The sequence below is a fragment of the Monodelphis domestica genome, chromosome 7 (assembly GCF_027887165.1).
Source record: "Monodelphis domestica isolate mMonDom1 chromosome 7, mMonDom1.pri, whole genome shotgun sequence".
Lineage (NCBI taxonomy): Eukaryota > Metazoa > Chordata > Mammalia > Didelphimorphia > Didelphidae > Monodelphis > Monodelphis domestica.
Window position 1 is genome coordinate 207,763,653 of NC_077233.1, and position 26,856 is coordinate 207,790,508.

The 26,856-nt window shown below is 37.3% G+C and overlaps 1 protein-coding gene across 4 annotated transcripts; it reads left to right on the forward strand.

Moving 5' to 3' along the window:
* Positions 1–23,606: 23,606 nt before the first annotated feature.
* On the forward strand, positions 23,607–25,429 carry LYRM7 (LYR motif containing 7). 4 transcript variants are annotated; one of them, XM_007498531.3, is made up of 2 exons: positions 23,607–23,755; positions 24,541–25,429. In XM_007498531.3, exon 2 carries the CDS (start codon positions 24,682–24,684, stop codon positions 24,994–24,996), a length of 315 nt encoding a protein of 104 aa, XP_007498593.1. In that variant the 5' UTR covers positions 23,607–23,755; positions 24,541–24,681; the 3' UTR covers positions 24,997–25,429. The 4 variants fall into 4 exon arrangements, with proteins under 4 accessions (XP_007498593.1, XP_007498592.1, XP_007498591.1 ...); XM_007498530.3 differs by having other exon boundaries at positions 23,729–23,935; XM_007498529.3 differs by having other exon boundaries at positions 23,750–24,030.
* Positions 25,430–26,856: the final 1,427 nt, after the last annotated feature.

Sequence of the window (26,856 nt, forward strand, 5' to 3'; positions counted from 1 at the left end):
TACCTGGCTAGCTCCTCCCCATAAAGCTGTTGCTCCACAACCTTTTCTCCCAGTGCCCCTAGCCCACTCCCCACGATATGCACACATACATTAATACCATTCCACGACTCCCTGTGGCCACCGCTCACTGATATTTCCCCACACAACCCCTTGAACTTCACTTATGTTTCACCACCACCTCCTGGGAGCCCCACCACCCTGGCAGGAATGGACTAGAGCCAGCACGAACCAGCTCAGAACCATTTCCAATCGTTAAATTTTTATTATGAATATTTGCACCCGGGCATCAGACAAATGCTACAAACAGGCTTGATTTGTGGTTTTGTTGATTAAACCTTAGAAAAGAATGGAGAAAATATATTGGAGAAATATATAATAGGGAAAAAGATTATACTTAGCCAGGGTTAGCTTTAACCAGCACATTATTTAAGACGATGCTGGCTCCTCCCCTCCCTCAGTCCCAACAGTTTACTCCCCATATATACCTCTCATCACTGATAGTTGCCCTTCACATGTACACCCTGTAAGTGAAAGGCAAGTTTTCTTTAAGTATAATGGACTACTTGAGATACTTTATGTTTGCTATGTCTATCCTTTTGTGTCTTAAGCGTTTTCTTTAGAAAAATAAATAGTTGTCTTTTATCTAATAATTATATTTGTACATTATCTTTTTTATAAAGAAATCTGTTACTTAAATTTTGGGGAAATTCTAAATATGAGCCTTAGCTAAGGCTTGTTTTAGAGATTTCTCTGGAGTTTTATTCTGAGGTGAAGGCAATGAACGATGCGATTTTAAAAACTGACCCCCTCTATCTAGTGTCCCCTAAAATGAATTTTTCTCTAAAATGAATGTCCCTTGTGAGAGGGAGCTGCAAGCCATGCATTACATGTTAATTTTTTAACATTAAATTTAAAAAAAATTCTTTGTTACAAGGGATGGCAGTTTGGAGAGAAGTAAGGAAAGATTATATTTGGAAATCATCATGATGTAAAAACAAAAGATTTTTTAAATCTATTAGTTGTGGATCCCATGAACTAGATAATTTCTGAGGACCCTTCAGCTGTGACATCTGAGGACCAATGAATGATTTTGTGAATTATATACTTGTCTAACCTGCTCCTTCACTTTCTCTGCTTAAATGGATAACACCCACAGAGAGAGTAACCTGTAACTGGAGATAGGAAGTGAAAGTCTATCTCACAAAATAGTATGATCCAACTTTGTTAAACACTGCTAAAATCTGATAGGCATGCCAACCTTCAAAAGTCAAAGATAGCCTTAATTTTATGCTCAGCAGATATAGCTGTCAAAAAAAAAAGCAATGGAAATAACACAAGTTTTTTAAAATCCAAGAGTTTTCATCATAGTTGTCAGATTAGCAAAGATTACAAAAAAAAAAATAGTAAAAGGTGAAGGGGTTATGAAAAGGCAGTTGTGATAATGCCCTATATACACATGAATTGATTCAATTATTCTGCAAAACAATTTGGGATTATACCCCCAAAGTCACTAAACTGTATATGCCCTTTGACTCAGTAATAATACTTCTAGAAAATATCCTCAGAAGATCAAAACCAGAGGGCAAGGTCCCATATATTTATGAGAGAAAGAGACAATGAAAATATTTTATTAGAATTCTTGCCAGAAACAAATTGAGTGCCCACCAATTTTGGAAGTAGCTGAATAAATTGTAGTATTTTATAAATATAATTGTTGTAATGTAAGTTGAAATGTATTGAACTATAAATTAGATAATGCCATTGAAGATGATGAATATGAAAAATTCAAAGAAATTTAAGAATTTTTTTAATTTATGGAGAGCAAAATAAGCAGAACAGAAATAAGAACAATTCACACAATGACCAAAGTAATATAAAAGTAAAACGGCACTAAAAGATTTCAAAACTCTGTCACAACAGAATAATTCTGTCTTCAAAAAAACTAATGGTAGATAGATTGATAGAAAGATAGAAAAACAGATAGATAGATAGATAGATAGATAGATAGATAGAGCATTTGTTAAATATTTACCATATGCCAGGAACTATGCTCAACACTGAGAAGAAAAATATAGGCCCAAAAAAGGCAGTCTCTACCCTCAAAGAGAAAAGGTGAAAGTGTATCTAGGCCTGAAATCATTTCAAACCTGTTCTCTTACACTTACTAGCTATGTGATCCTGGGCAAGTCACTTAACCCTCTGTCTCAGATTGTCATCTATAAAAGGAGTCAGAGATGGCAAATCACTCCAGTAACTGCCAAGAAAACTCCAAATGGGGTCAAGAAGAATTGAATATGACTGGACAACAACTCAAAACTCTCAAGGAGATTACATTCTTTTTTTTTTTTTAATTTTAAAAATATATTTTATTTGATCATTTCCAAGCATTATTCGTTAAAGACATAGATCATTTTCTTTTCCTCCCCCCCACCCCCCATAGCCGACGCTTAAGTCCACTGGGCATTAGATGTTTTCTTGATTTGAACCCATTGCTTTGTTGATAGTATTTGCATTAGAGTGTTCATTTAGAGTCTCTCCTCGGTCATGTCCCCCAACCTCTGTATTCAGGCAGTTGCTTTTTCTCGGTGTTTCCACTCCCATAGTTTATCCTTTGCTTATGAATGGTGTTTTTTTCTCCTGGAGCCCTGCAAGTTGTTCAGGGACATTACACCGCCACTAATGGAGAAGTCCATTACGTTCGATTATACCACAGTGTATTAGTCTCTGTGTACAATGTTCAAGGAGATTACATTCTTAAAGAGGATAACACATAAAGGAGAGATGGAAATAGGGAGAAAGGGCACCAAGGAAATGCCTGTGTCAACATGGAATCTAGAAAGCCCCAAACTTATAGCCACGTGGGATCTGAAAGCCCCCCAAGTTCAGTTATCTTGAAAGTGAAGACCTCAAGGTTGACCTTGTCACATGAGAATTTCTCCTGCAGGGAAAGCCCAACTTCACAGTTTCAGACTAAAAATAGACTTTTAGTATTTTAGGTGCAACTAGCAAATTTAATCAGGTGTTAAGTGACCTTTTTGTCCTGCCAAGTCCTCCCTTTTTTTCACAGCCCTTTTCCTAGGTAGCCCAGCCTTTGGCTGGATCATTTCCTTTCTATCCATTGTAAAGCATTAGCCTCTCCTTGATAATCCTATCTAGGACTCCTCATTTTCTTGGTAGCCATTGTAAAATCAATTATACTATCCAGTCCTCAGTTCCCTTAAAAGTATATAAATTCCCCCATTTATTTTATTCCTTGGAGTTGTCAGTCTAGTGCAGTTGATACTCCAGGGGGTGGGTTTGAGCATGCAACTCTGTGTGGAGGCCTTGAGGAAAGTATGGAAACCCTCTCCTAAAGATCATTCTGACTATTTAATAGTTCTGTGTTTTTTCCAGTTCAACTCTCATGCATACACGAGAGTAAGGTTGAAAAATCTGGAGGGTCAGCAGCTGCATCAGAATAGAAGTGAGCATGGATGGCCTGGAATATTTCTTGTTTTAGGGAGGAAATTACGAATAGAAAAGACTGCCCAGGAGGAGACATCCTCAGAAAGAGAAGGTTGCCATTCCAGAAGTTCAAGGGGCCAGAAAGTCAGGAGCAGAGTTGGGGAAAAAGCTCATGAATGGTCTAGGCTCCAGAATGATGAAACAGGAATCTAGAAGAACTCACAGATCTGAGAAAGGCTGAGACAGAAGTATTACTGTGAGGATAAAGAGGATTCCTGACCTAGAAGAGGAAAAGGCCAGAGAGAAGCAGAGGTAGGAAGGAAGGAAAGAAAGAAAGAAAGAAAGAAAGAAAGAAAGAAAGAAAGAAAGAAAGAAAGAAAGAAAGAAAGAAAGAAAGAAAGAAAGAAAGAAAGAAAGAAAGAAAGAAAGAAAGAAAGAAAGAAAGAAAGAAAGAAAGAAAGAAAGAAAGAAAGAAAGAAAGAAAGAAAGAAGAAAGAAAGAAAGAAAGAAAGAAAGAAAGAAAGAAAGAAAGAAAGAAAGAAAGAAAGAAGAAAGAAAGAAAGAAAGAAAGAAAGAAAGAAAGAAAGAAAGAAAGAAGAGAGAAAGAGAGAAAGAGAGAAAGAGAAAGAAAGGAAGGAAGGAAGAAAGAAAGAAAGAAAGAAAGAAAGAAAGAAAGAAAGAAAGAAAGAAAGAAAGAAAGAAAGAAAGAAAGAAAGAAAGAAAGAAAGAAAGAAAGAAAGAGAGAAAGAAAGAGAGAGAGAGAAAGAAGAAAGAAAAAGAAAGAGAGAAAGAAAGAAAGAAAGAAAGAAAGAAAGAAAGAAAGAAAGAAAGAAAGAAAGAAAGAAAGAAAGAAAGAAAGAAAGAAAGAAAGAAAGAAAGAAAGAAAGAAAGAAAGAAAGAAAGAAAGAAAGAAAGAAAGAAAGAAAGAAAGAGGGAGTACATTATAGGTGTCAAATGAGGCCTACATTTTTAGACATTACTAACGTATTTATTTATTATACTTAATTATAAGAGAGGTTTCTTTGGGCACAGGGAAAGTCAGTAAACAATAACTATGATGGGGGCAGTTAGGTGACACTGTAGATAGTATTAGGCCTGGAGTCAGGAGGACCTGGGTTCAAATTTGATCTAAGACATTTCCAAGCTGTATGGCTCTGGGACAGTCACATAACCATTTGCCTATCCCTTACCTTTCAGGCTTCAAGTTGTTACTAAATCAGAAAGTAATGTGGTTGTTTGGTTTTTTTAAGTAACCATGATAGGGGGGAAAATAATTAAATATTTAAAAAGAAAATCAGTGGAACCCTGATAACTACTTTGGGTAGATATAATTCTTGCCTTGAAGGAACTTGAAAATCTAGTAGGGAGATAAGACAAGCATGGATTCCAGGTACCTCTAAGTTATACGTAGAATTACATGTCAATAAAGGTACCTGATCAGAATCAGCAACTCTAAGGGTTTTACAAGGATTCAAGGCAGCATGTTGTAGTATAATATGGGCACTAGTCTGGGAGTCTCTTCAAGGTCAAGGCCCATCTGAGGCTCTTTTACTCTCTGTGGGACTGTGGGTAAATCAAAATCTGTTTCCTCAGCTGTTCAATGGAGATAATATTTATACTACCCACCTCATAGTATTCTGTAAATATGATGCTTTGTAAAATCTTTTAAGTACTGAGGAATTATTTATTATCATTATAATCTAATCAAATATAATCCTGATTCTTGTTCTGTCATTTTTCAGTCATGTTTGACTCTTTGTGACCCCATTTGGGGTTTTATTGGCAAAGATACTGGATTAGTTTGCCATTTCCTTCTCCAGCTCATTTGACAGAAGAGGAAACTGAGATAAACAGGGTTAAGTAACTTATGCAGAGTGACACAACTAGTCAGTGTCTGAGGAGAGATTTGAATTCTTGAAGATGAGTCTTCTTGATTCTAAGCTCAGTGCTGAACCAAACCAGATTTTCAGACTCCCTAATTTACTTAGAGGCACCCATTTTGTCTCCTACCACATGGGTTGGGGTAGCCTCCTTTGATTGACTATCTGCATCTTTAAAACTGGTGACATGACACTGGACTGATCATTTTCTTTTCTGAAATTTTTTATCCCCAGAGGACAGAGAGTTCTACTCATGGAACATCAGGATTGTAGACAAGGTGGTATAGCCAAGCCAGGCCAGTCCAGAAGTCCTGAGAAACCAGATGGCCTGGGACTTCAGCCTAAGAAGACTTATGGACTTGAAACAGGGACCATGCCCTAGGTGAACCCAAAAACCTAAACTTCTTCCTTTCTCCAGAGACTGCGTGGAGAAGGATTATGCCTTCACGGATGTATATTTATGATGATACCTTCTGAAGTAACTATTCCTTTGTAAAAGATCCTATATTACAGAGGGAAATCCTCGTTTAAGAAATGGGTATTGAGGGAGTGTCAACTTGGAATATAGAAACCCCAATCTTGAGATTACTTAAGAAAGCTGAAGAACTCAAGCTTGACCTTGTCACATGAGAATTTCTCCAGAGGGAAATCCCAACTTCACAAGTTTCAGACTAACAATAAGCCTTTTAAGTATTTTAGGTGGAGTTGGCAGACTTAATCAGATGTGAAGTACTCTTTTATGTTTCTCTCTTTGTGTCAAACACAACTGGCATCCCATGTCCCATATGCCACAAACTGTGCCTCAGCCTTTGGACTTCAAAGCCACATGAGGGTACATCAATAGATGATAATGCACAAAGACAATTGTCATTCTCAGTAATGGAGAGACTACCACTTTGTGTCAAAGTCCTTTCTAAGTAGTCTTAGTCTAAGGTCTAAGAAAATTGTGTAGAAATCCTCTCCTGATTAAAGATGTGATTTTTCTGAGTATTAAATTGCTCTGTGTTTTTTCCAGTTTAAGAGGAGGGTGGGAAAAATTTGGAATTCAATTTTGGAAAACAAATATTTTAAAATGTTATTGTATGTAATTGGAAATAAATATACATATACCAAAAAAAAAAAAAAGATCTGTATCCTAATGAATGGGAAATACACAATTTGACCAAAGGCTAAATACAGTCTGAATAGTCTGAGTATAGTCCTCAGAACAAATAGGAATATATATATGTGTGTGTGTGTGTGTGTGTGTGTGTGTGTGCATATATATATATATATATAGTGAAAGGAAATTCTTGGTTCTCTTTGTCTATTCTGAGTTTGCACTTGTGAAAAGGGAATCCTTTGTTCTCTTTGCCTAATTGGAGTTAACACTTTGGAATAACAATAACAAGTACCCTTACTTAGTATCTCACTAGACTGAAGACAGGATTAACTCTCTTTTGTCTACTTTTGAATTAATCAACAAAAGCTGAATAAGCCCATACTTAACCCTAAAGTAAGAGAAGTCCACAAACTCTTACTCCTAGGAGGATAGTTAACACCTTTAGAAGTGAGAAGCCAGCAAGATACTTGGAAGGGTTCCTCCCTTTTTTCTAACTCAAACAACCTGAAATTTTTGAATTCTTTTAAGAGTTCACACACTCAGAAACAAGTGTTTCTAAAGGTGTGGATCCTAGGAGGAGAATTGCCACCTTCAGAAGATGAGAGGTGTGACAATTTTGGAAACTGTGATTGGCCCCTGTGAAGAGGGGTGAGGTTTGGAAACTACCATAAAAGTCACAAAATCCTTCAGCTGGGAGTCTGGTGAAGTTGAGTCTCCTAGAAAGTGTCTCCTGGAGATAGTCTTCAAGGAACCTCATTGGAGACTACAGCATGGATCCTGACCTCAATTTAGACTCTGACTTCTGGACTAAGTGGTTGGGTGAGTGAAAAGGCTTATCCCTTCCTAGTTTCCTAAGAGACTAGCTTCTATCTTGGAGGAGGCCAAGTGATAATTCACTACCAGCCCTCATGACTGAAGACTAGTATAGGTATTTTCTCTAACCTCTTTCACATTTCTCTACTTTATTGTTTCCCCTATATTTTGGTAAATAAACTGTATCTAACCATTAAATTTAACATTTAATATATATTATGTAATTGGAAATCTGTTACCCTAAAAAAACTACATTTCCTGGGAGCTCACTAACTTCCTGTCATTACATACTTCCTGTAGATAGGGGATATTAGCCAGTGAGTTGGTAGATCTCAATCTCTTTTTGGCTTGATGATAGTAAGCATGATAATCAAGGGTTTAAACTGGGTAATTAGCCATGGGCACATGGTTTTTATTTGGTATCCCTTTTATTCCTTTAATTCTAATGATCATTAATAAATCTCCTAAATATATTTTTATTATTGCACATTAATTTTAATTTTTACATTGATGACAACCAGAAGTTGGAGAAAAAACTCTCAATTTTTTAAGATAGCCTAGATAATTTTTTTAAGCCATATTTTTCCTACAACTGCTTTTCACCCCCTACCCCCCACCCCCTCACAAACTCTAAGAGAACTCTGAACTCTCTTTGGAGCTGCTGCCCTACTTCTGTCATTTTTTATTCTCTACTTCTTGCCTGGTCGATGTCTCTACCAGCCCATCTGTTTTTGGTTTGAGGGACTTAGCCAGGGACTCTTGGCTTGAGCCTGTGTTCTTTAGTTCCTCGATATTGCCTCTGGCCTTGCTGCTGCCAATATTGCCTGCTTCTGCTCCTCTTCCTGATCTCCTGATCCTACAGCCTTCAGACCCAAATCCAACCCCAACCACTGTTATTGGTCCTGCTGGGTTGCTGTTAGCTGCTGCTGTGTCTTTGGAACTCACAAACTTGGAGCCACTCTCTGGGCAGCTGGTAAAAATCGGGGTATGTTTTCCTTAGGCAACAATTAGCCTCCTAACTCCCTGGGGGACTTAAGGGGGAAAGGGGAAGGTAGTTATTCTTCCAAACAGGAAGCAAAATTGTAAGTATGGCAAACTCTATGAAAAAATAGTACCTTTCCTATTTCAAACAACTGAGTTTTAGGATGTTTTTTCTTTCTATCATTCCTGGGTGCACTGATCCTTTCAATTATCTTGCCTGAGATTCAGGGGAGAAAGCTGTCTCCCTACTACCCTTTACCACTTGGGCCTACCCAAGTTCTAAGATTAATCCAGTTTGGGATTCCTCAAACCCATGTTCTCCCTCACTATGGGAGATACCAGAGCTCTGACAAAAGGAATCTGAATGGATAGAGAAAGGAACTTTAATGAGACTGGAGGTAAAAATTTTAAACCTTTACAGACTCCATTGTTTTATGAAAGTCTCTGTATTTTATTGTATTTTGCTGATTGTTTATGATTTAATTTTGTTGTTTTAAGTTCATATATTAATCTGATCAATACTATTCTGTTACACCGAATCATTTTAATCTACTGTGCTTTAACTATTAGATATATTCTGCTACCTTTCCCCTATAACTACAGTGAACAAAATATTGTAAAGCCCATAAATAGCTTTTTCTTCCATTTTGCATTTGTTAAGTGTCACATAGATGATGGATGAACTCAACCTGGCTAACAAGCTTTGAAGAATTTAATGAGCTAACTATCTCAAATTGATTTTAAGGGGTCTTCAGACATGATTTTTAGATTTTTTTTTCTTTCAACAACTCTGATTGATCATTTTGCCTGCCTCTGAGTTATTTGTAACAAGAGGTAAAGGGTCCATTTTAGTAGCTGAATTAAAGTGCAATTATAATCCCCATCTCCACATTTGTAAAAATGCAAATGGAGAGACATAACAGTCTCATACCAGAGGAGCTGGGAAGTTGTTCCTAGGGTGTGGTACCCCTGGATGGCTCCCAAGAGGGAGCATCTCCCATTTGTAACTCTTCAGCTTACTCTACCCTTACACCAGAATGATCTAGATTCTGGGTGATGTTTTTTAGACCCAATATCAACAGTACAGAGGTTTGATTTTTTTCTAGACTCCCCTGTCACATTTTGTAATGATGGCAGTAATAGATAAAAAAAAATTATATATATATAAAATCAGCCAACGTTGAAAGATTGCTAAATACCTAAAAAAACTTGTGACAAGTATCCATTAGCTTCTAAGGTTTGTTTTTTTTTTTTTTAATGTCATACAGCAGACTCATGTGAATCCTAATGATAGTGGGTTTGTTTGCTATTGTCATTAAATGGGATATTATAACTTTGGGGATTTTGATACTTCTTGAATATGCATTACCTATTGTATTACTGTTCTTTATAAAAAACTGTTACTTTGTGAAAATCACTTGCACTCACAGTGGATCATGGCCAGTTTTGAAGGAGGACATGGATCTCATTTTGAGTGAGAAACATTTGTATTCTACCTTTCCTTAGCTGACACAGTGTGTCAATAATTATAAACTATATATTTTTAATTTTAAAAAACTTTTTAATTATTGTTGTTGCTTGCATGTGCAATATACTATTTCAGTTTTATTTTTTTCCTCTCCTTTTTGTATTTGAAGCACATGTCACCAGTATTGAGAAGATTTTCTTTAACTTTTTTTAATTTTGCAGTAATATAAGTTTAAAATACATTTGCCCTAATGTCAATGCATATCCAAAAAGCTTTAGACTATAAAAATGATGTCACTGATTATTTAAAAAAAAGTTATGGAACTTTGCTTAATGACTCTGTCTGATTCCAGGAGAAGGGAATACAAAAAGAGCCATTGCACAGTGCCAAAGAAGCACAAAGCTGCTTGTATAGTGCTAATTGAGCACAAGGTCAAAGAGACCAAACCAATACTACATGGATTCATGATATTCTGCACAAAGAGTGCAAGGACTTGATCATGTGTGAGACTCGAGGTTGTGGCTGTTTAACATGTGTTAAATGCAGGACTTCCTTGTAACACCCACTCTATATCAAATACATGACATCAATTATTCTGGCTCCATCCTAGCTCCCATTTGCTCCTGTAATCAATCCCTATTCTTTCTTTCATAGTGTGGCAAACTTCATATAGTCCTGGCTACAGATTGGGTTAATGCATAATTACACAAATCACTTTCATTGGGCCCTGATTCAAGGACCTGTTATAGGTTTATTTTTCCTTTACTTTGAATTTTTACACATAAGACTTCGATAGTTTATATTTTTTTATGTTTTTTATTTCTCTTGCCAATTGATTCATACACCTCATAACTCAGCCATGCATCCCTAAATGATCCCTGTGTTTTTCAACACTCTCTTCTGGGGGAGAATGCACTATTATTCTAAAATGCAAAGTTTAAATTCTTTTTTAGAGTAATTTTAGGTTAAGAAACATGATACCTCTCCAAATGCAGAAAGTGAACTGTTTGGAGAAGGCACCATGAAGATGCCTCCACAGACCACACTGCCCACCAGAAGATCCAGAGCAAACTTTGGCATGTGGTAATTTGAACTGTGTAGGGTTGAATGAATTTGTTTTGTATATATACTCTTATGCTGAAGTTATGACCCCTAACTGGCTTTTTGTCAATGTGCCTAGCAATCCTGAGTTTGTTCTTTTCCCTTTTATCCCCAAATTATTGTAATTTAAAAGTTGATTATGTTAAGTGATCAATTGGGGAGACTATTCTCCCAATCATCATCAGGGGGGAATGTATAATTGAAAATCTGTTACCCTAAAAAAGAACTACATTTCCCCAGAACACACTGACTTCCTGTCATTACATACTTCCTATAGGCAAGAAATATTAGGCAGGGACGTGGAGAATCCTGGGCTCTTTGGCTTGCAGCAAGCATGGTGGTGGTGGTAAGAGCGGGGATTTTAAATGGGCTAATCAGATATGGGCATGTGGTCTTTATTTTGTATTCTTTTTATTCCTTTATTTCTAATGATCATTAATAAATCTCCTAAAATATAATGTTTTCTTTATTGAGATCTAATTTTAATTTTTACTCTCTCCATCCATCTACCTGCAGATGGGTTGACTAGTAGGATCTTTTTCTGATCCACAAGGATCTTATAGAACTGAAGGCTGTTTTTTTTTTTTTTTACAACAGTTGACATTTATTTAACACTTTAAGGTATATAAAGTACTTCACAAATATTATCTCATTTCATCCTCACAACAGCCATGGGAGTTGAAAACTTCATTTCCCGGGACCCCACTGACTTCCTGTTGTTATGTGCTTCCTGTAGACAGGGGATATTAGCCAGTGAGTTGGCAGGCTTCAATCTCTTTTTGGCTTAATGACAGTGTACATGGTGGTAGTAATCAAGGGTTTAAACTGGCTAATTAGCCATGCTCACATGGTTTTTATTTGGTATCCCTTTTATTCCTTTATTTCTAATGATCATTAATAAATATCCTAAAATATAATATTTTTATTATTGCACATTAATTTTAATTTTTCATATATATGTGTAATAGGGAGATGAGAAAGTAGTAAGGGGGTAAGTCTTGTACAAGGATAGCAGAAATATGATTAAAAAGGCATAAACAAAGGTCCACCTATTCCCAAATATCTCTTCCTACTGGAAATTCTTAGGATGATTGTTACTCCTTTAGGCTAAGATGTTCTGTCTCTAGCAGGTGTTCTATCTAAAATTGTATTGCTATATGGGGTCAGGCAGACCCTGAGAAGTGTGAATCTTAAAATTGCTCAGACTATACCTTAGAAGATTTGGCTAAACTATTCCCCATTTTTAACAATGGAGGTACTTGGTCAGGAATGTATTGAGAACTTTAAAATTATTCCACCCTGCTCAGACAGTGCCTTAGGAGAAGATAAAGTTGCAAATGCCTGATTGAACAATGAAAAGTCCCCAACTCATACTTATAGTGAAGCAAAAACCCTAAGCTAGGTGGTCTATTTTTAGACCACTTAATACAAATACAAAACCTAATAAATACAAAACCACCTATAAAGGTTAAATTAATCACTAAAAGGTCAAGCAACTTACAAAAGGCAAGCTTAGCAAAAGAGATGTGAAATACTCAGAAGATAACATACCCAGAGAAGGTGAGAACTAAAGAGTGATGAGAACTAAGAATGGGCAGTCCTGGGAAAAAGCATCTACTGTGATTGGTAGGTGTGAAAATTTAGGGGAGTTGACATAAGAGAAAATTCTCTTTAAAAGGAGCTCTCTGAACTCAGTTCAGAGGTTTTCAAGAGTTCAGGAATTCAGAGGAGGATCTCTGAACTCAGTTCAGGAGTTGAGGATTTCAGTGAAGGACTAGAGCTTGCTTGGGATGATCTTGTGGTGAGTGATAAAGACTAACTCTCTCTCCCTTAAGGCTCAGGCCCAGGCCTGGCCCTTTCTACTATTTTCTCTTTCTCTCTCTCTCTCTCTCTCTCTCTCTCTCTCTCTCTCTCTCTCTCTCTCTCTCTCTCTCTCTCTCTCTGTCTCTCTCTCTCTCTCCCTTAATTCCTTCATTTGTATTAATTAAAGTCTCCATAAAACCCAGATGACTTGGGTATTTTCATATTTGGGAATTTTCCCATGGTGACATTTTTAATATAAATCAAGACACTAAAATTATCTTTACAGTTTGGCCGAAATCTTTACAGTTTTGGCAATTCACAGTCTAGAAAACCCACATTTTTGTGGTTACAGAAGGGCCCCAAGGGTCTAAGATCCAGATCTCCTAAATTGCTAGAGAATAACTACAGAAAGATGCGAACAGGGAACAGGCTCCAAGGAGGCTCAGGAATAGGACAGTGAGAGCCTGGACAGTCTAGAAGTACAAGCCAAAGTTTACAAGGAATAGGTTCCTGGAAGGGAGAAGCATTTAACAAAAATCTACCATGACTTTGTTGGGGTCAAGACTGAGAAATGTGGATGGGTGGTAGTATAGTTGGGTGAATTCAGAACTGGTTGAACAATCCTACCCATAGGGTAATAATTAATGACAACCTGAAAGAAAATGGCTTGTGAAAAGCCACCAGCCTCTGGGCTGAATCATGTTCTCTTCTACAGTTCTATCCATGACTTGGAAAGTAGCAAGTAGTGGTTTCCCCATGAATGCAGAAAACACCACATGATGAAACTGGGCTCCAAAAAGATTTTAATAGCCTAAAAGGATGGATTGAATCTAATAAACTCAAATTGGATTACTCAAAAAACACAGAAGAAAAACAACTGCCTGATCACATGGGTCAATGGGGATATGATTGGAGATGTAGACTCTAAATGATCACCCTTGTGCAAATATTAATAATATGTATCAGAGGTTGAGAACTTGGAACTCAGCTAAGATATAGATCTAAGTGCCCTCTGACAAGAGGTTGAAACTCAGTCTGTCTGAGAGTGAACCCAAGTGCCCTCTGCCTCCCCTTCTTTAGGCCTCTCATAGTGATACATGCCTATTGCTGGCAACAACATGCTATTGCTGACCGTTCCATGAATCTTGGATGGTGTTTGAGTCATAATCTTACACCAACTGCCTATCCTCATTTTTTAGAAATATTCTCTCACCCTAATTCCTAGAATCCTTATCCTGCACCAGGTGTCATATCTACCATCCTTGTTGCACTTTCCCAAGGACCTGTCTCAATGGTATGACTTCATCCTTTGTGATCTGTATGTTTAAAAACCCTTAGTTGCCTGCAGTGAAATGTATTTTGTCCACCATCAGTGGGCAAAAACCATTCAGATCTCACAATGAGTCTGTTATTATTTTGATTCTTATATTTTCCCTTGCCCTTACCTACAGGCAAGGTCTCTATTATTTCTACCTTTGTTATTCCTCCATTATTTTCCTCATTCTTGTAACAGTTAAAATTTGGGGGAAACTGAGGCAGGTAGAAAATAGTTTCTCTCTGCAAAGAGTATTATATTTTTAGAGGTTTATTAAAGGTTGAGAATTTAAGAAAAATACAAGTAAGAAAGGCATGTGCTAGGTGGACCAAGAGGCCCAATTCAATTTCACTCGCATCGTGAGAGACGCATTTGCTCCAAAGCAGAAGTAGAAAAGAGACCCAAAAGCCTTTACAGCCAGGTTAAATAGAAATTCTTGACCTCGCCCAGGTGGAAATCTCAGTGAGATTAGAGGGCATTCTGGGAGCTAACAAGGACTCCTGGGGTTTGGAGTCCAGAGTTCAAGTCTCCATCTTTACATTCCTTACCTGTGGCACCCTGGTCTCAGTCCTGCCCCCTCCTGGGGACTTTAACAAATATGGAAATAGGTCTTGATCAATGACACATGTAAAATCCAGTGGAATTGCTTGTTGGCTTCGGGAGGGGGAGGAAGGAGGGGAGGGAAAGAACATGAATCATGGAATCATGGAAAAATATTTTAAATCACTCAAATTGGATTACTCAGATTTCTGATCCACCAGGGTGAAGACTTCTTCCCCTGCAGCTGACAAGCGGAGATAGCAAGGGGGTGCCATTGTACAAGGAGTGTTGGGCCTAGCATCAAGAAGGCTTGAGTTCAAAGTCTGTTTCAGACATAAACTGTGTGATCCTGGTCTAGTCATCCAACCCTTTTCCATCTCAGTTTCCCTCTCTATCAAATGAGGATGATAGGCACCCTACCTCATAGGGGTTTTTGTGAGAATTAAAGGAAATAAAATATGAACAACTCTTCATTACCAAAACCGTTTTGTAACATCCCAGCTTTTGCTTCTTTCTGTGAAATACAATGTAAAAGGTAGCTCAGTGAATAGAGAGCAAGGCCCAAAGACAAGAGGTCCTGGATTCAAATCTGGACTCAGACACTTCCTTAGCTGTGTGACCCTGAGCAAATCACTTAAGTCCGATTGACTAACCCTTACTGTTTTTCTGCCTTGGAACAGATAAGGAATATCTATAAGGGTTTTTTTTTTTTAAAGTACAGTGGAAAAGGCCTCATTGGATACTGATTACCTTCCTCTAGTGCTTATAATTGTTCACAAAGATCAATTTGTGTCTTCTTTTCTAGTTATACAAGTCCACACCCATGTCTCCCAATCAGTACTTGAATGAATGAATTTTATTATTTACTTATTAAGTGCTTACTATGTGCCAAACACAGTACTAAGATCTTGGGTCACAAAGACAAAAGAAAGATGAACCTCTCAAGGAATTTACATTCTAACTGAGGGAGTCAGTTTTCAAGCATTTCTGATGAATTCAGAACTGAGCAGAGACTATGAAATGGAAATACAGGAGACAAGAAAACAGAGAAAAGTACACACATTTCATCAACTGGAAAGAGGGAAAGAAGTAACTAGTGTCCACTTTTTTTTTTTTAATCCTTACCTTCCATCTTAGAATCTATATGGCAATGGGAGTTAAGTGACTTGACCAGTGTCACACAGCTAGGAAGTATCTGAGGTCAAATTTGAACACAGGACCTCCCCTCTCCATGCCTGGCTCTCTAGCAGGTCCTGAGCCCTAAGATTTTCACAGATAGAATAGAAAATTAAATAAGATACATGAGGAGCCTGGATGTAGTTTTGTCCTATTTTGGTGATCTTAGGAGGAAAAAAAAGGAAAAAATGCAAACATGGTAGAAATACAAATCATAGAAATAAGAAAATTTAAATTAAATGAAATTATAAATAAAACAAGATACCAAAATGCATGGGATGAAGCTAATATAGTACTCAGGAAAAAAATTGTTATATGTATAAATTATTTCATTGACAATAGAGACAAAGAATTAGAAATGTAACTAAAGGAACTAGAAAAGCAATAAATCAGAAGCCTTCAACTCAAAACCAAAATAGAAATCATGAAAACTGAAGGAGGTAAACAAAATTGAAAGCAGAAAAAAAAACACTGAATTAGTGAATAAAACTAAGAGTTATTTTTAAAAAACCAATTTTATTAATTAACTAGTCTGTAAAAAGACAGGAAAACTAATTTGTTGTTTTGGAAAATTTAAAAAAAGGAGAATTTACAGTAAATGAAGAGGAAAAGAAGGAAACAATTAGAGAACATTTTGCCCAATTATATTCTAAAACAACTCATAACTTGATGAAATGGATAAAAAATTTACAAAAATGTAAAATTTTCAGAATAAGAAGAGAATAATTAACCCAGGATCAGAGACAAAGAATGAACAAAGAATTTACAAATGAATTCTATCAAAGATTAAAAGAACATTTAATTCTGTTATTATATAAACTATGTATAAAAGTAGGAAAAGAAAGAACACTTCCATGCTTTTTCTGTGATATAAATATTTCCTGATGTTTGAGCCAAAGATAGCAACAGCTAGGGGGCATGGTCTATCCATGAATCAGGAAGGCTCATCTTCCAGAGTTCAAGCCTGGCCTCAAGACACTTACAAACTCTATAATTCAGGCAAACCTTTTGCTTCAGTTCCTCTGCTGCAAAATGAGCAGGAGAAGGAAATGATATATCACTCCAGTATCTTGGCCAAGAAAATTCTAAATGGGGGTCTCAAAGAGTGGAACACAACCGAACAAAAACCAAGGAGAGACAAAGTAAACTATAGATCAGCATTCCTCATAAATGGGGAAATAGGAATTAAAATGAAGGGTTGGAATGGAATCAATCACTTGACTATAAGTGAATGTTTTTAAAAAATAAAAATATCAAATATTAGCAAATAGATTAGTATAATGTATTAAAAAGATTATATATGACCAAGTTGGAGTTATACTATGAATGAGGGGTTGGTTTAACATAAGGACAATTATTAGTGAAACTAATCATAGTAATAAAAAAACACACATTATTAATTCATAGGTAGTAAAAGGGATTTTAACAAATTCCAAAACCTGTTTCAAAACTTAAAGCATAATAGTAAATGAGCTTTTCCCTAAAATGCTGCATAGTATCTAAAACTACTCAAAAAACAAAAACAAACATTCTATTTAAAAGAATGTTTGGAGAATTTTCCAATAAGATCAAGGGTAAAGCAAGAATACCCATTTTCATACTATTATTTAATATTGTACTAGAAATACTACCTTAGCAATAAAACAAAAAATAGAAATTAAGGGAAGGAGATCAGGGAAAAAAGAAAAGAACCCATATATTCTTAAATATTTATAGCAACTCTTTGTGGTGGCAAAGAACTAGAAATTGAGGGAATGTCCTTCAATCATAAACAAGTTGTACCAAATGATTGTGATGTAATAAGAAATGATGAACAGGTTAATTAAAAATATAGAGAGAAAGGGGGCAGCTCAGTGAATTGAGAACCAGGCCCAGAGATGGAAGGTCCTGGGTTCAAATATGACCTCAGATACTTCCCAGCTATGTGACCCTGGGCAAGTCACTTGACCCCCATTGCCTAGCCCTTATCGCTCTTCTGCCTTGGAACCAATACACAGTATTGATTCTAAAATGAAAGGTAAGGGTTAAAAAAAAAATAAATATATATATACATATATATAGAGAGAGTAAAACAAACATGAAGTTATAAAGCATAAAAGGAGCAGAACCAAGGGAACATTATATACAGTAACAGAAATCTTGTTTGAAGAATAACTATAAATGTCTATCTCCAAATAAATGATGAATAGAAATATGCATGATGTGGTTTTATATATACTTTTTTGGGGGTCAAATGATACCTTCTTTGGTATAGCGTAGAGGGAGGGAAGAAAGGAGATATCTGAGTACTTTAATGTAACTAACAAAGAAAAAAGAAAATCTAAAAGAGAAAACGAAGTTATTGAACCAACAAATTTACCAGTTGCAGAATATAAAATATCCATAGTAATTTTCAGAATTTCAATGTACTACTAATAAAATTCAACTGAAAGAGCTAGCAAGAGAAATAATTACATTTTAAAATATCTACAAAATGTATAAAATGGTCATATGAATCTATCTTTCTCAACACATAGAAAATATATGAAAACAACTACAAAACACTATTGAAATAAAGGCATATTTATTTCCAAGTCAAGACTAGAACCCAAGGTTGCTCCTTTGCAATCCTGAGCTCTTTCTATTAATTTAAGGATGCCTTCCCATAGAATGTACTTGCTACCAGGAAAAAAAGAAAAACATGATCCATTTAACTAGCACTCTTCTACACAAATTCCATATTTCAACCTAGACAGTAAATACCAAAGAAATTCAGGGAATTCATGGATCATTGAGGGTATCACCAGTGTGATAGGATTTAATCTGGGCTTTAACAGATAGAATTATTTTTAATTAACTTTTTATTTTAATTTTTTGTCATGCAAAATACATTTTTCATATTGGTCATTGTTGTAAGAGCACACTCATTCATAACCAAAACACAAAAATAAAACTCTAAATACACTGATGTGAAAGATGGCTCCAACAGTTCTTTTCTCTAGAGGCAGATTGTCCCAGATCATTACATTGCTGAGAGTAGCCAAGTTTTCACAGATCATCATCATCTAATATTGCTGTTATTATGTACAATGTTTTCCTGATTCTGTTTATTTTGCTCTACATTAGTTCTTGCAGGTCTTTCCAGCTTTTTCTGAAATCATCTTGCTTATCATTTCTTATTACCCAATAGTATTCCATTAGCAACATACCACAACTTGTACAGCCATTTCCTCAATTTCTAATTTTTTGCCACTATTAAAAGAGTAGTTATAAATATTTTTGTACAAATATGTCCTTTCCCTATTTTTTATTATCTCTTTAGGATACAGACCCAGTAATACCACTAGACCAAAGAGTACACACAGCTTTATAGCCTTTTGGGTATTGTTCCAAATTGCCCTACAGAATGGTTGGATCAATTCACAACTTCACCAAAGATGCATTAGGGTCCCAGTTTTGCCACATCCTCTCCAGCATTTACCACTTTCCTTTACTGCCACATTGGCTGATCTGTTGGTGTGAGGTGGTGCCTCAGCATTGCTTTAATTTGCATTTCTCTAATCTAGAGGGATGCAGAACATTTTTTCATATAATTATTGATGGCTTTTGATGTCTTCATCTGAAAATTGCTTGTTGTATCCTTTGACCAGTTGACAGATAGAATTTGCATAAGCAAATAAACAAAAATGTGTGTGAAGGATATTCCAGACCTGGGTATATTGAGGGGACAAGAATGCAATGAATAGATCAATTTGAAGAAGGGTCCAGATGACCACACAGGATGGAAATAAGACAGCTTATACTTTCACTATAAGGAAACATTTCTGCCTTTGTTCATGCTATTCCTAGATGTGGAATTTTGTAGTTCAGTCATTTTAGTTGTATCTAACTCTTTCTGACCCCATTTGAAGTTTTCTTGGCAAAGGTATTGGAGGAGTTTGCCATTTCCTTCTCCAACTCATTTTATACATGAGGAAACTGAGGAAAACAGGGTGAAGGGCCCTGCCCAGAGTCCCAGGGCTAACAAGTGCCTGAGGATGGATTTGAACTCAAGATGAGTTTTCGTGACTTCAGGGACAGCACTCTACCCACAGTGCCACCTAGCTGCCCCAGGTGTAGAACACCTCCCCTAATTTCCACCAATCAACCTTTCAAGGCCTCAAATCAATCCTTTCTCCATGAATAACCTACAAATCCTCCCTAGTCAAAAAAAAGTTCTTTCTGCTTGGAAAGAGATAATGTTTTTGTGTCTTTCAGGGCACTTATTCACATATTCTGGTCAGTCTAATTGTTATTTACCTTCATGCCTAATCTCTCTCAACCACAAACACCCTTAGGGCAGGAAAAAGACCTAATTCAGTCTCTTCCCCCAACTCCACAACTAGTATTTACATACTGTTTTACATATGGTAACTGAAGTGAAGTTGTTTTCACTTCTTTCCCAGCACTTATTAACATATTCTGCAGAGTCTAATTGTTATTTATGTTCATTTCATGCCACCCCCAGCAAAATGTAAGCACCCCTACCTAAGGCAGGAACTAGATCTGATTTGGTCTCCTGCCCTCCCCCCAGAGGGTCATTTGCATAGTGCTTTACATATGTTAACTGATTTGATCCTCTGGACTCCCCAGAGAGGACTATTATTATCTCCATTTTACCGAGGTGGAAACTGTGAAATTGGAGAAGTTAAGCAACTTGCTCAGAATCACAAAGCTAAGTGTCAGAGGCTAAATTTTGAGTCCTTTCTCCCAGACTTCGGTCCTATAGGCAAAGCACAACCTAACTGCCTTTTGGGGATCTGTGCTCCCCTCCGGTAGATGCAAGCAAGAATAAGCAGGTCTGTGGCACTCTAGAAAATGATCACTTCATCCAGGTTCCCCAAAGGAAAAGATTACTCGGCATCTCTTTTGCCAAAGCGGATCTGATGACTTCCCAGCCCCCCATCTCGTGGTCCAAGCAGCTAAAGAGGGAAGAACTTGAGTTAGACCTAGAGCTCTCATGGGGAGTCCTTGGAGCCTGCAAGGTGATCACAGAACACTTCAGCTAAAATTCATTTTCCACGTGTAGAAAGGACACTCTTTCCCAGAGTTGTGAGTGTCAGTGATTTGCACACTGTAATTGTAAAGCACCACAGAAGTGTGAATTATTATTAGTGGAAATACTGATCCCAAGGTCTTCCCCATCCCACCTCTTACTTACTAGTGGCATGGCCATCTGACCCCCCCCAAACCAGGCAAACTGTAAGCAGGGAAATTCTTTTGCTCCCTTCTGTCCCAGTGACTCCTAACCCAGGAACACCTGATAACTTCTCCAAGATAAAACCCTGAGATTTTTATCATCTTTGAATTGTCCTTTAGATTTGAGATGGCTTTAGAGATGCACCTCCAGGCTACACTGATACCATCTGGCTGTATCACAGGCATCCATCTGTCCCCTAAACTATGAGGGTCTTCAGGCAGACACCTATCAGATGATCAAACTGCCCTCCCCCCATGGAATGCCTGAGTGTTTACCACTCTAGAATCACATTCTCACCATGACACAGCATCGCGTCCCCACTGTTGTAAAAATACATATAATCCCCAGAATTGATGGATTCTGGGAGCAGCTTTCATCTTGCTGTTCCACCTATACTATCCTCCTGGCCAGACTCAACATTACTGTCTAAATGAATACATTTCTCTTTTTATTTTTAAGCTAAGTTTTGGAGTCTTGCATACTTGCAAAAGGTATCCTTCCGGAACCCCAGGGGGTTCACTTCTAACACCTCACCACAGGAGTAGTTTAGTAAGTGCTGATTATTCAGTCCATCATTTAGTTTTCAAGTGAGGCAAAGGGTTGCCCATGATGACACAGTTATAACCTTGTAAAGCTTTGAAAGGTCAGAAGAGTAAATCCACAGCAGCTAGAAACTAGAATCCATATCAGAGTTTGCACCAAAGAGGGACTTGCTCGGCACAGTGGCCAATAAGATTGTATCCAAGCTGTAAAGGACTTTAAAAACCAACCAGAAGAGTTTTATATTTGAGCCCAAAGACAATAGATAGCCTTAGCAATAACTATCTCAAATATATCCACTGATACATTTTACCTTTGCGGACAATTTTCAGGGAATGATTCTGAGTTGACTACAAATTGATCTTGTGTCTTTCCTGATTTCATCTTCCTGACTCCCAGGGGAGTGCTATTATTATCCCCATTTTACAAGTATGGAAACTGAAATTGGAGAATTTAAGTGACTTGCCCAGAATCACAAAACTGCTCTTTTGCCTAAGAACCTATGTTGTAGAAGCACCATCAAACCTAAGAAAAAGGAACCATCTCCAATCATCCTAGCCTCTGGATATTATTACATCTTTCCTAAGCTTTTGTGAACTTAGGTAACCTAGCTGTTGCTTCCCTGATTTTCCTAAAATCTACTTAAGTACCTTCTTCTTTTCTGTAGTTCAGTGGGAATTCCAGTGCTATAGCTCTGTGTGGTTCCTCAGATTATACTTGAATTACGATAACTACATTAGTACTTTTGTATTTTTTCCAGGTGACACCTTCTTTTAAAGAGATCCCAGGCCCCTTCTAGCACTAAGTAGGCAGTTGATAAATGTTTGTTGTCTACAACTATTTGAATGATTGAATGAAGCATTTATTAAGTGTTAACTTACGTACACAGTACTGTTCTAAGCCCTGGGGAAATGGAATAAGAGAGAAAAGTCAGCTAGATAATTCTGGCCCTAAGAAGTTCACATTCTAATAAAGGAGATTACACATATGGAAGGTTTCACTTGCAAGTTGGATGGGGAAATTATCTGGTATTTAAGATTTAAAGATGGTGGGTAATTTTAGGGATCTTCAGAGCTGTTTGATTTATTAAAATTTCCCTTTACTCTGATGACCTGACTTAACACTTCAGATCACTCTTTGAAAGTGTAGAGAGTGCACACTGAAATGTGGTTCCTGGAGTGATGTTTACTACATATTTCTATTTCTCAGGGTTCTAGAGTACCCTAAAAAGGTTGGGATATCTCTTCTTTAATGTCTCCTCCAAAATTATTCAAACCCCTACCCTTTCAGTTGATACAATCAGGTACTGATTCTTTGAACAACTCAAAAAAAAGCATACATATTTTCATACATCTTAGCATTTTTTCGTTTAGGACTAATCTCTCCCATCTAATCTCTCTCTAATTCTCCTATATTCTTTCTTTATGTTTCCTCCAATTTTCCTGTTAAGTGAAATATATTTCTGACTCTTAACTGTGTTTATAATTTTTTCTCAATCAGGTGGTTCACTATCATCGCACATGACCCCATTTGAAGTTTTCTTTACACCTGTTTCCTCTCTCTGCTTTATACTGTACATTTTGTTTATGCATAGATGTCTGAAAAGTCTAGCCCATTAGAATTTGATATCATGATTTTTTCCATTTGTTCAAGTCTAGTTTTAGTTGTGTGGCGAGTGTTTTGTAGTTGTGTTCATATAGTTCCTGTGTTTGTCTTGGGAGGTAGATTCCTAGGTATTTTATTTTGTCTAAGGTGATTTTGAATGGGATTTCTCTTTCTAGTTCTTGCTGCTGAGCTGTGTTGGAGATATATAGAAAAGCCCATTAGAATTTGAGTTCCTTGGGAACAGGCATTGTTTTTTTGCTTTTGCTTCCTTCCTGCCACATAAAAGTTGCTGTTTAATAAATATTTATTGAGGGGCTACACGTATAATGAAATATGGCAATATTTGTAAAGTGACAAAAGATAAATGTTAGCTACCGTTATGGTTATCATCGCTATCAACATGGGGATTTATACTAGTAATTATTATTTATTAATATTATTTTAAAACATTTTTCATGGTTACGTGATTCATGTTGTCTCCCTCCCCTCATCCCTCCCCCTTCCCGGAATTGACAAGCAATTGCACTGGTTATGTGTATATATATATACATAATCATAGGATCAGTACTAGAAATTAGCACACCGGCCCCCCCCCCCCCCCGAAAAAAAATAACGGGGCCTTAGATCCAGCTCAAATGGCTCCGCCCACAACGACCCAAGAGGGAAAGACATCGGAAGTTGGCAAAAGACTAAATACCCAAAATTCCCTCAGCTTCCGGGGAGGTACTTTTGACCTTGAAGGAAATCAGCCTGAGGCTCCTTTAGTGAGGTGGTGAAGTCTCCTCGGTTTCTTTTCTGTTACCTAACCTAGCTAAGAGCCCGGGGGGGGCTCATTGCCCTCTCTTGCTGCCCATAGCGGGAATGGTGGAAGCCAGCCTGGGAACAGAAGGGGAGGTGTGGACCAGGCCGGACCCAGCGAGGGTCCGGATGGAATGAGGAAGGACGGCGGGTAGGGGGAACCCCTAAGAATGCATACGTTCGGGGTAACTAAGGCTGGCTAGAGAAGCAGAGACCCGACTGGGAACCAACGGCTTACGGTTGCTGGTGAGAGGAAGCAAAAGCGCAGCCCTTTTCCTGGGCCCCTCTTCCTGGCCTCCCGCCCGGAGCGTTTTCCTCGGGAGCTCCGGTTCAGCCAGTGGGGAGGCATGAGTTTAATTTACACATATATGTATATATACATCCCTCCCCCTGAGTTGCAGGTCGCGCTATAGGGTTTTTAATGCCTGTGTTCTTATGTCATTTGGTAATGCTACTAAAATACGGTAACTGATTTGAGGTCAAGTGTATAAATGCGCAATTGGACGCTGACTGAGAAAGGGGAAGCTAACGCATTTTCACCTAGCGCAGTGGGGTGGGGGCGGAGTGAAACAATTATCGAGAAAGTTGCAGCGTTTAGAGTCTGCTGTATTTGAGCATGTTAATTTTATGCTATATATCTTCCTGTAATAAACTAAAATTATGCCATGCATGTGTATAACATTAGATTGTATCACTTCCTATCTTTCCTCCCGATCCCCTCCTCTCTTTCCTTCCCTCTTCCCTTTCTCCTCTAAGGAATGTGACCGGACCGAGGAAACGGATAAAGTAAAAAAGAGTGGGGTCTGGGGAAAGCTGTGCTACTGAGACTCGGAGCAGGCTGGAATAAGGAGGTGATTGGCTCCGTGGGAGTCGGAATCAAAAGACTGGTCTACAGAGATGGTTGACTCCACCAAGGTGTTACAACTTTTTAAAACCTTGCATAGGACTAGACAACAAGTTTTTAAAAACGATGTCAGAGCACTTGAAGCATCAAGAAAAAAGATAAATGAAGAATTCAAGAGTCATAAAAATGAGACTTCACCCGAGAAAATAGAAGAGTTGATCAAGATAGGTTCTGATGTTGAATTAATACTCAGAAAATCTGTTATACAAGGTATTCACACAGATCACAACACTTTGAAATTAGTTCCTAGGAAAGAACTCCTTACAGAAAGTAAACCTTCCTGTAATGTACCTACCCAGAAGCCTTGAATCTTAAGTAAAGTTACACTTTATGCCTACAAACACAAAACAACAATTAGAATGTGCATCTTGAATACATTTTACACTGGTAGGGCACAATGGGGAAAAGCTAATTGTACAAAAGAAACAATGTGTATTTTAACTACATTTTACATTGGAAGGACATCATTGTTTTGGTAAAAACTCATTGTGGTGAATGTTTGGGAAAAATATTTGATAAGATTTCATTTTTATTGAAAATCACTCCATGTTTTTCCAAAGATAAGTCATATAAGATATGTCATATTCATGTTTCTTGTGAATTTGTTTTGTATTCTTTTGATTTTACCATGAGTAATTGAGAAGGAAATGTTTTAACAAACTGACTCGTTTTCTATTAAATTCTAGCCTAAAATGTGTACTCAAAGTGTTCAATATAATCAAAAATGTTAGTGTTCTGGCACATTTACTGTTTTATTCTTGAAATCAAAAGGGATGGGGAAGTTCTTTTATTCACACATTCCACAAACTACAGTCTTTGCTTCTTGTATTGAAATAGCAGAACTACTTCACTTAGCAGCATTTTTATTTCCTTTTACTTTTATTAATATTAAAGCCTTCCAGGTGAAAAAATAGATGACTTGTTACATTGGGGATCACAGATGGACTATCAAAACCTTATAATTTAGGAAATAGTATCATTTATCAAGGCCATATTCTTACTAAAAAGTCATTAGTGGATTTTTTGGTGAAGCTTAGCACAGTGTAATTTGAAAAATGAGAACATATACATATTTCTTAAACTCAAATGACTTTTGTTGGAAACAAGATAACACCTTTCTGGTATAGAGACTAGGCCTCTAACCCCATCCACCCAGCCTCTTGCTAGAAAATGGGGACAATGATGAATTTTGATGCTGCTACTATCTCTGATAGAATTAATTATATACTTGCTTTAAAATGTAAAAGAAATTATCTTTTGCCTATTGTCCCCATTCCCAAATTTACAATAATCCTTTTTTTTCAGCATCACCGCCCTGCCCCTTTGTGTTTTTTTTATCAAAATCTTTACTGATACCATTTGCTTTCATGTGACATTCATTTCAAAATCTACCCTATTCTTTCAATCAACAAAGCAGTTCAGACATTAATCCAGCATATCAACCATGCCTGACCACATACACAGCCTACTATATCTGAATATCTGGAGTCATGTACCTTTTCAACAAAATGAGGATCTTGCATTTTCTAATTCCTTCTCCAAAGCCAAGCTTAGTCATATAGTTTACAATTTCACATTAATGTTCTTTTCATTTTGATCCTTGCAATTGTATCTTTCTGGACTCTTTTTTTTTTTTAGCTGTATCAGTTCATATAAGTCTCCCCATGTCTCTGTAAATTAATTCCTTACATTCATGTTTACAGCAGTTATGTTCAACATATTCATGTACCACAGTTTAGCTATTTCCCAGTCACTTTTTTTAAAAGTTGTTTTTTAAAGTTTGAAGTTGTTAAAAAATGCTATTCAAGGGGGCAGCTGGGTATCTGGGTAGCTCAGTGGATTGAGTGCCAGGCTTAGAGATGGGAGGTCCTGGGTTCAAATGTGACCTCAGACACTTTCCAGCTGTGTGACACTGGGCAAGTCACTTAACCCAAGTTGTTTCTCTGTTTATCTTGTAGTCCCCATTGTGTGTATATGGTCTGCCCTTTCTCATTTTTTCCACCAGTAAGAATTAGATTAGGGGGGGGCAGCTGGGTAGCTCAGTGGATTGAGAGCCAGTCCTAGAGACCGGAGGTCCTAGGTTCAAATCTGGCCTCAGCCACTCCCCAGCTGTGTGACCCTGGGCAAGTCACTTGACCCCCATTGCCTAGCCCTTACCACTCTTCTGC

Coding starts and splice junctions, on each gene's coding strand:
- LYRM7 (XM_007498531.3), top strand. CDS start 24,682: ATGGTTGACTCCACCAAGGTGTTACAACTTTTTAAAACCTTGCATAGG.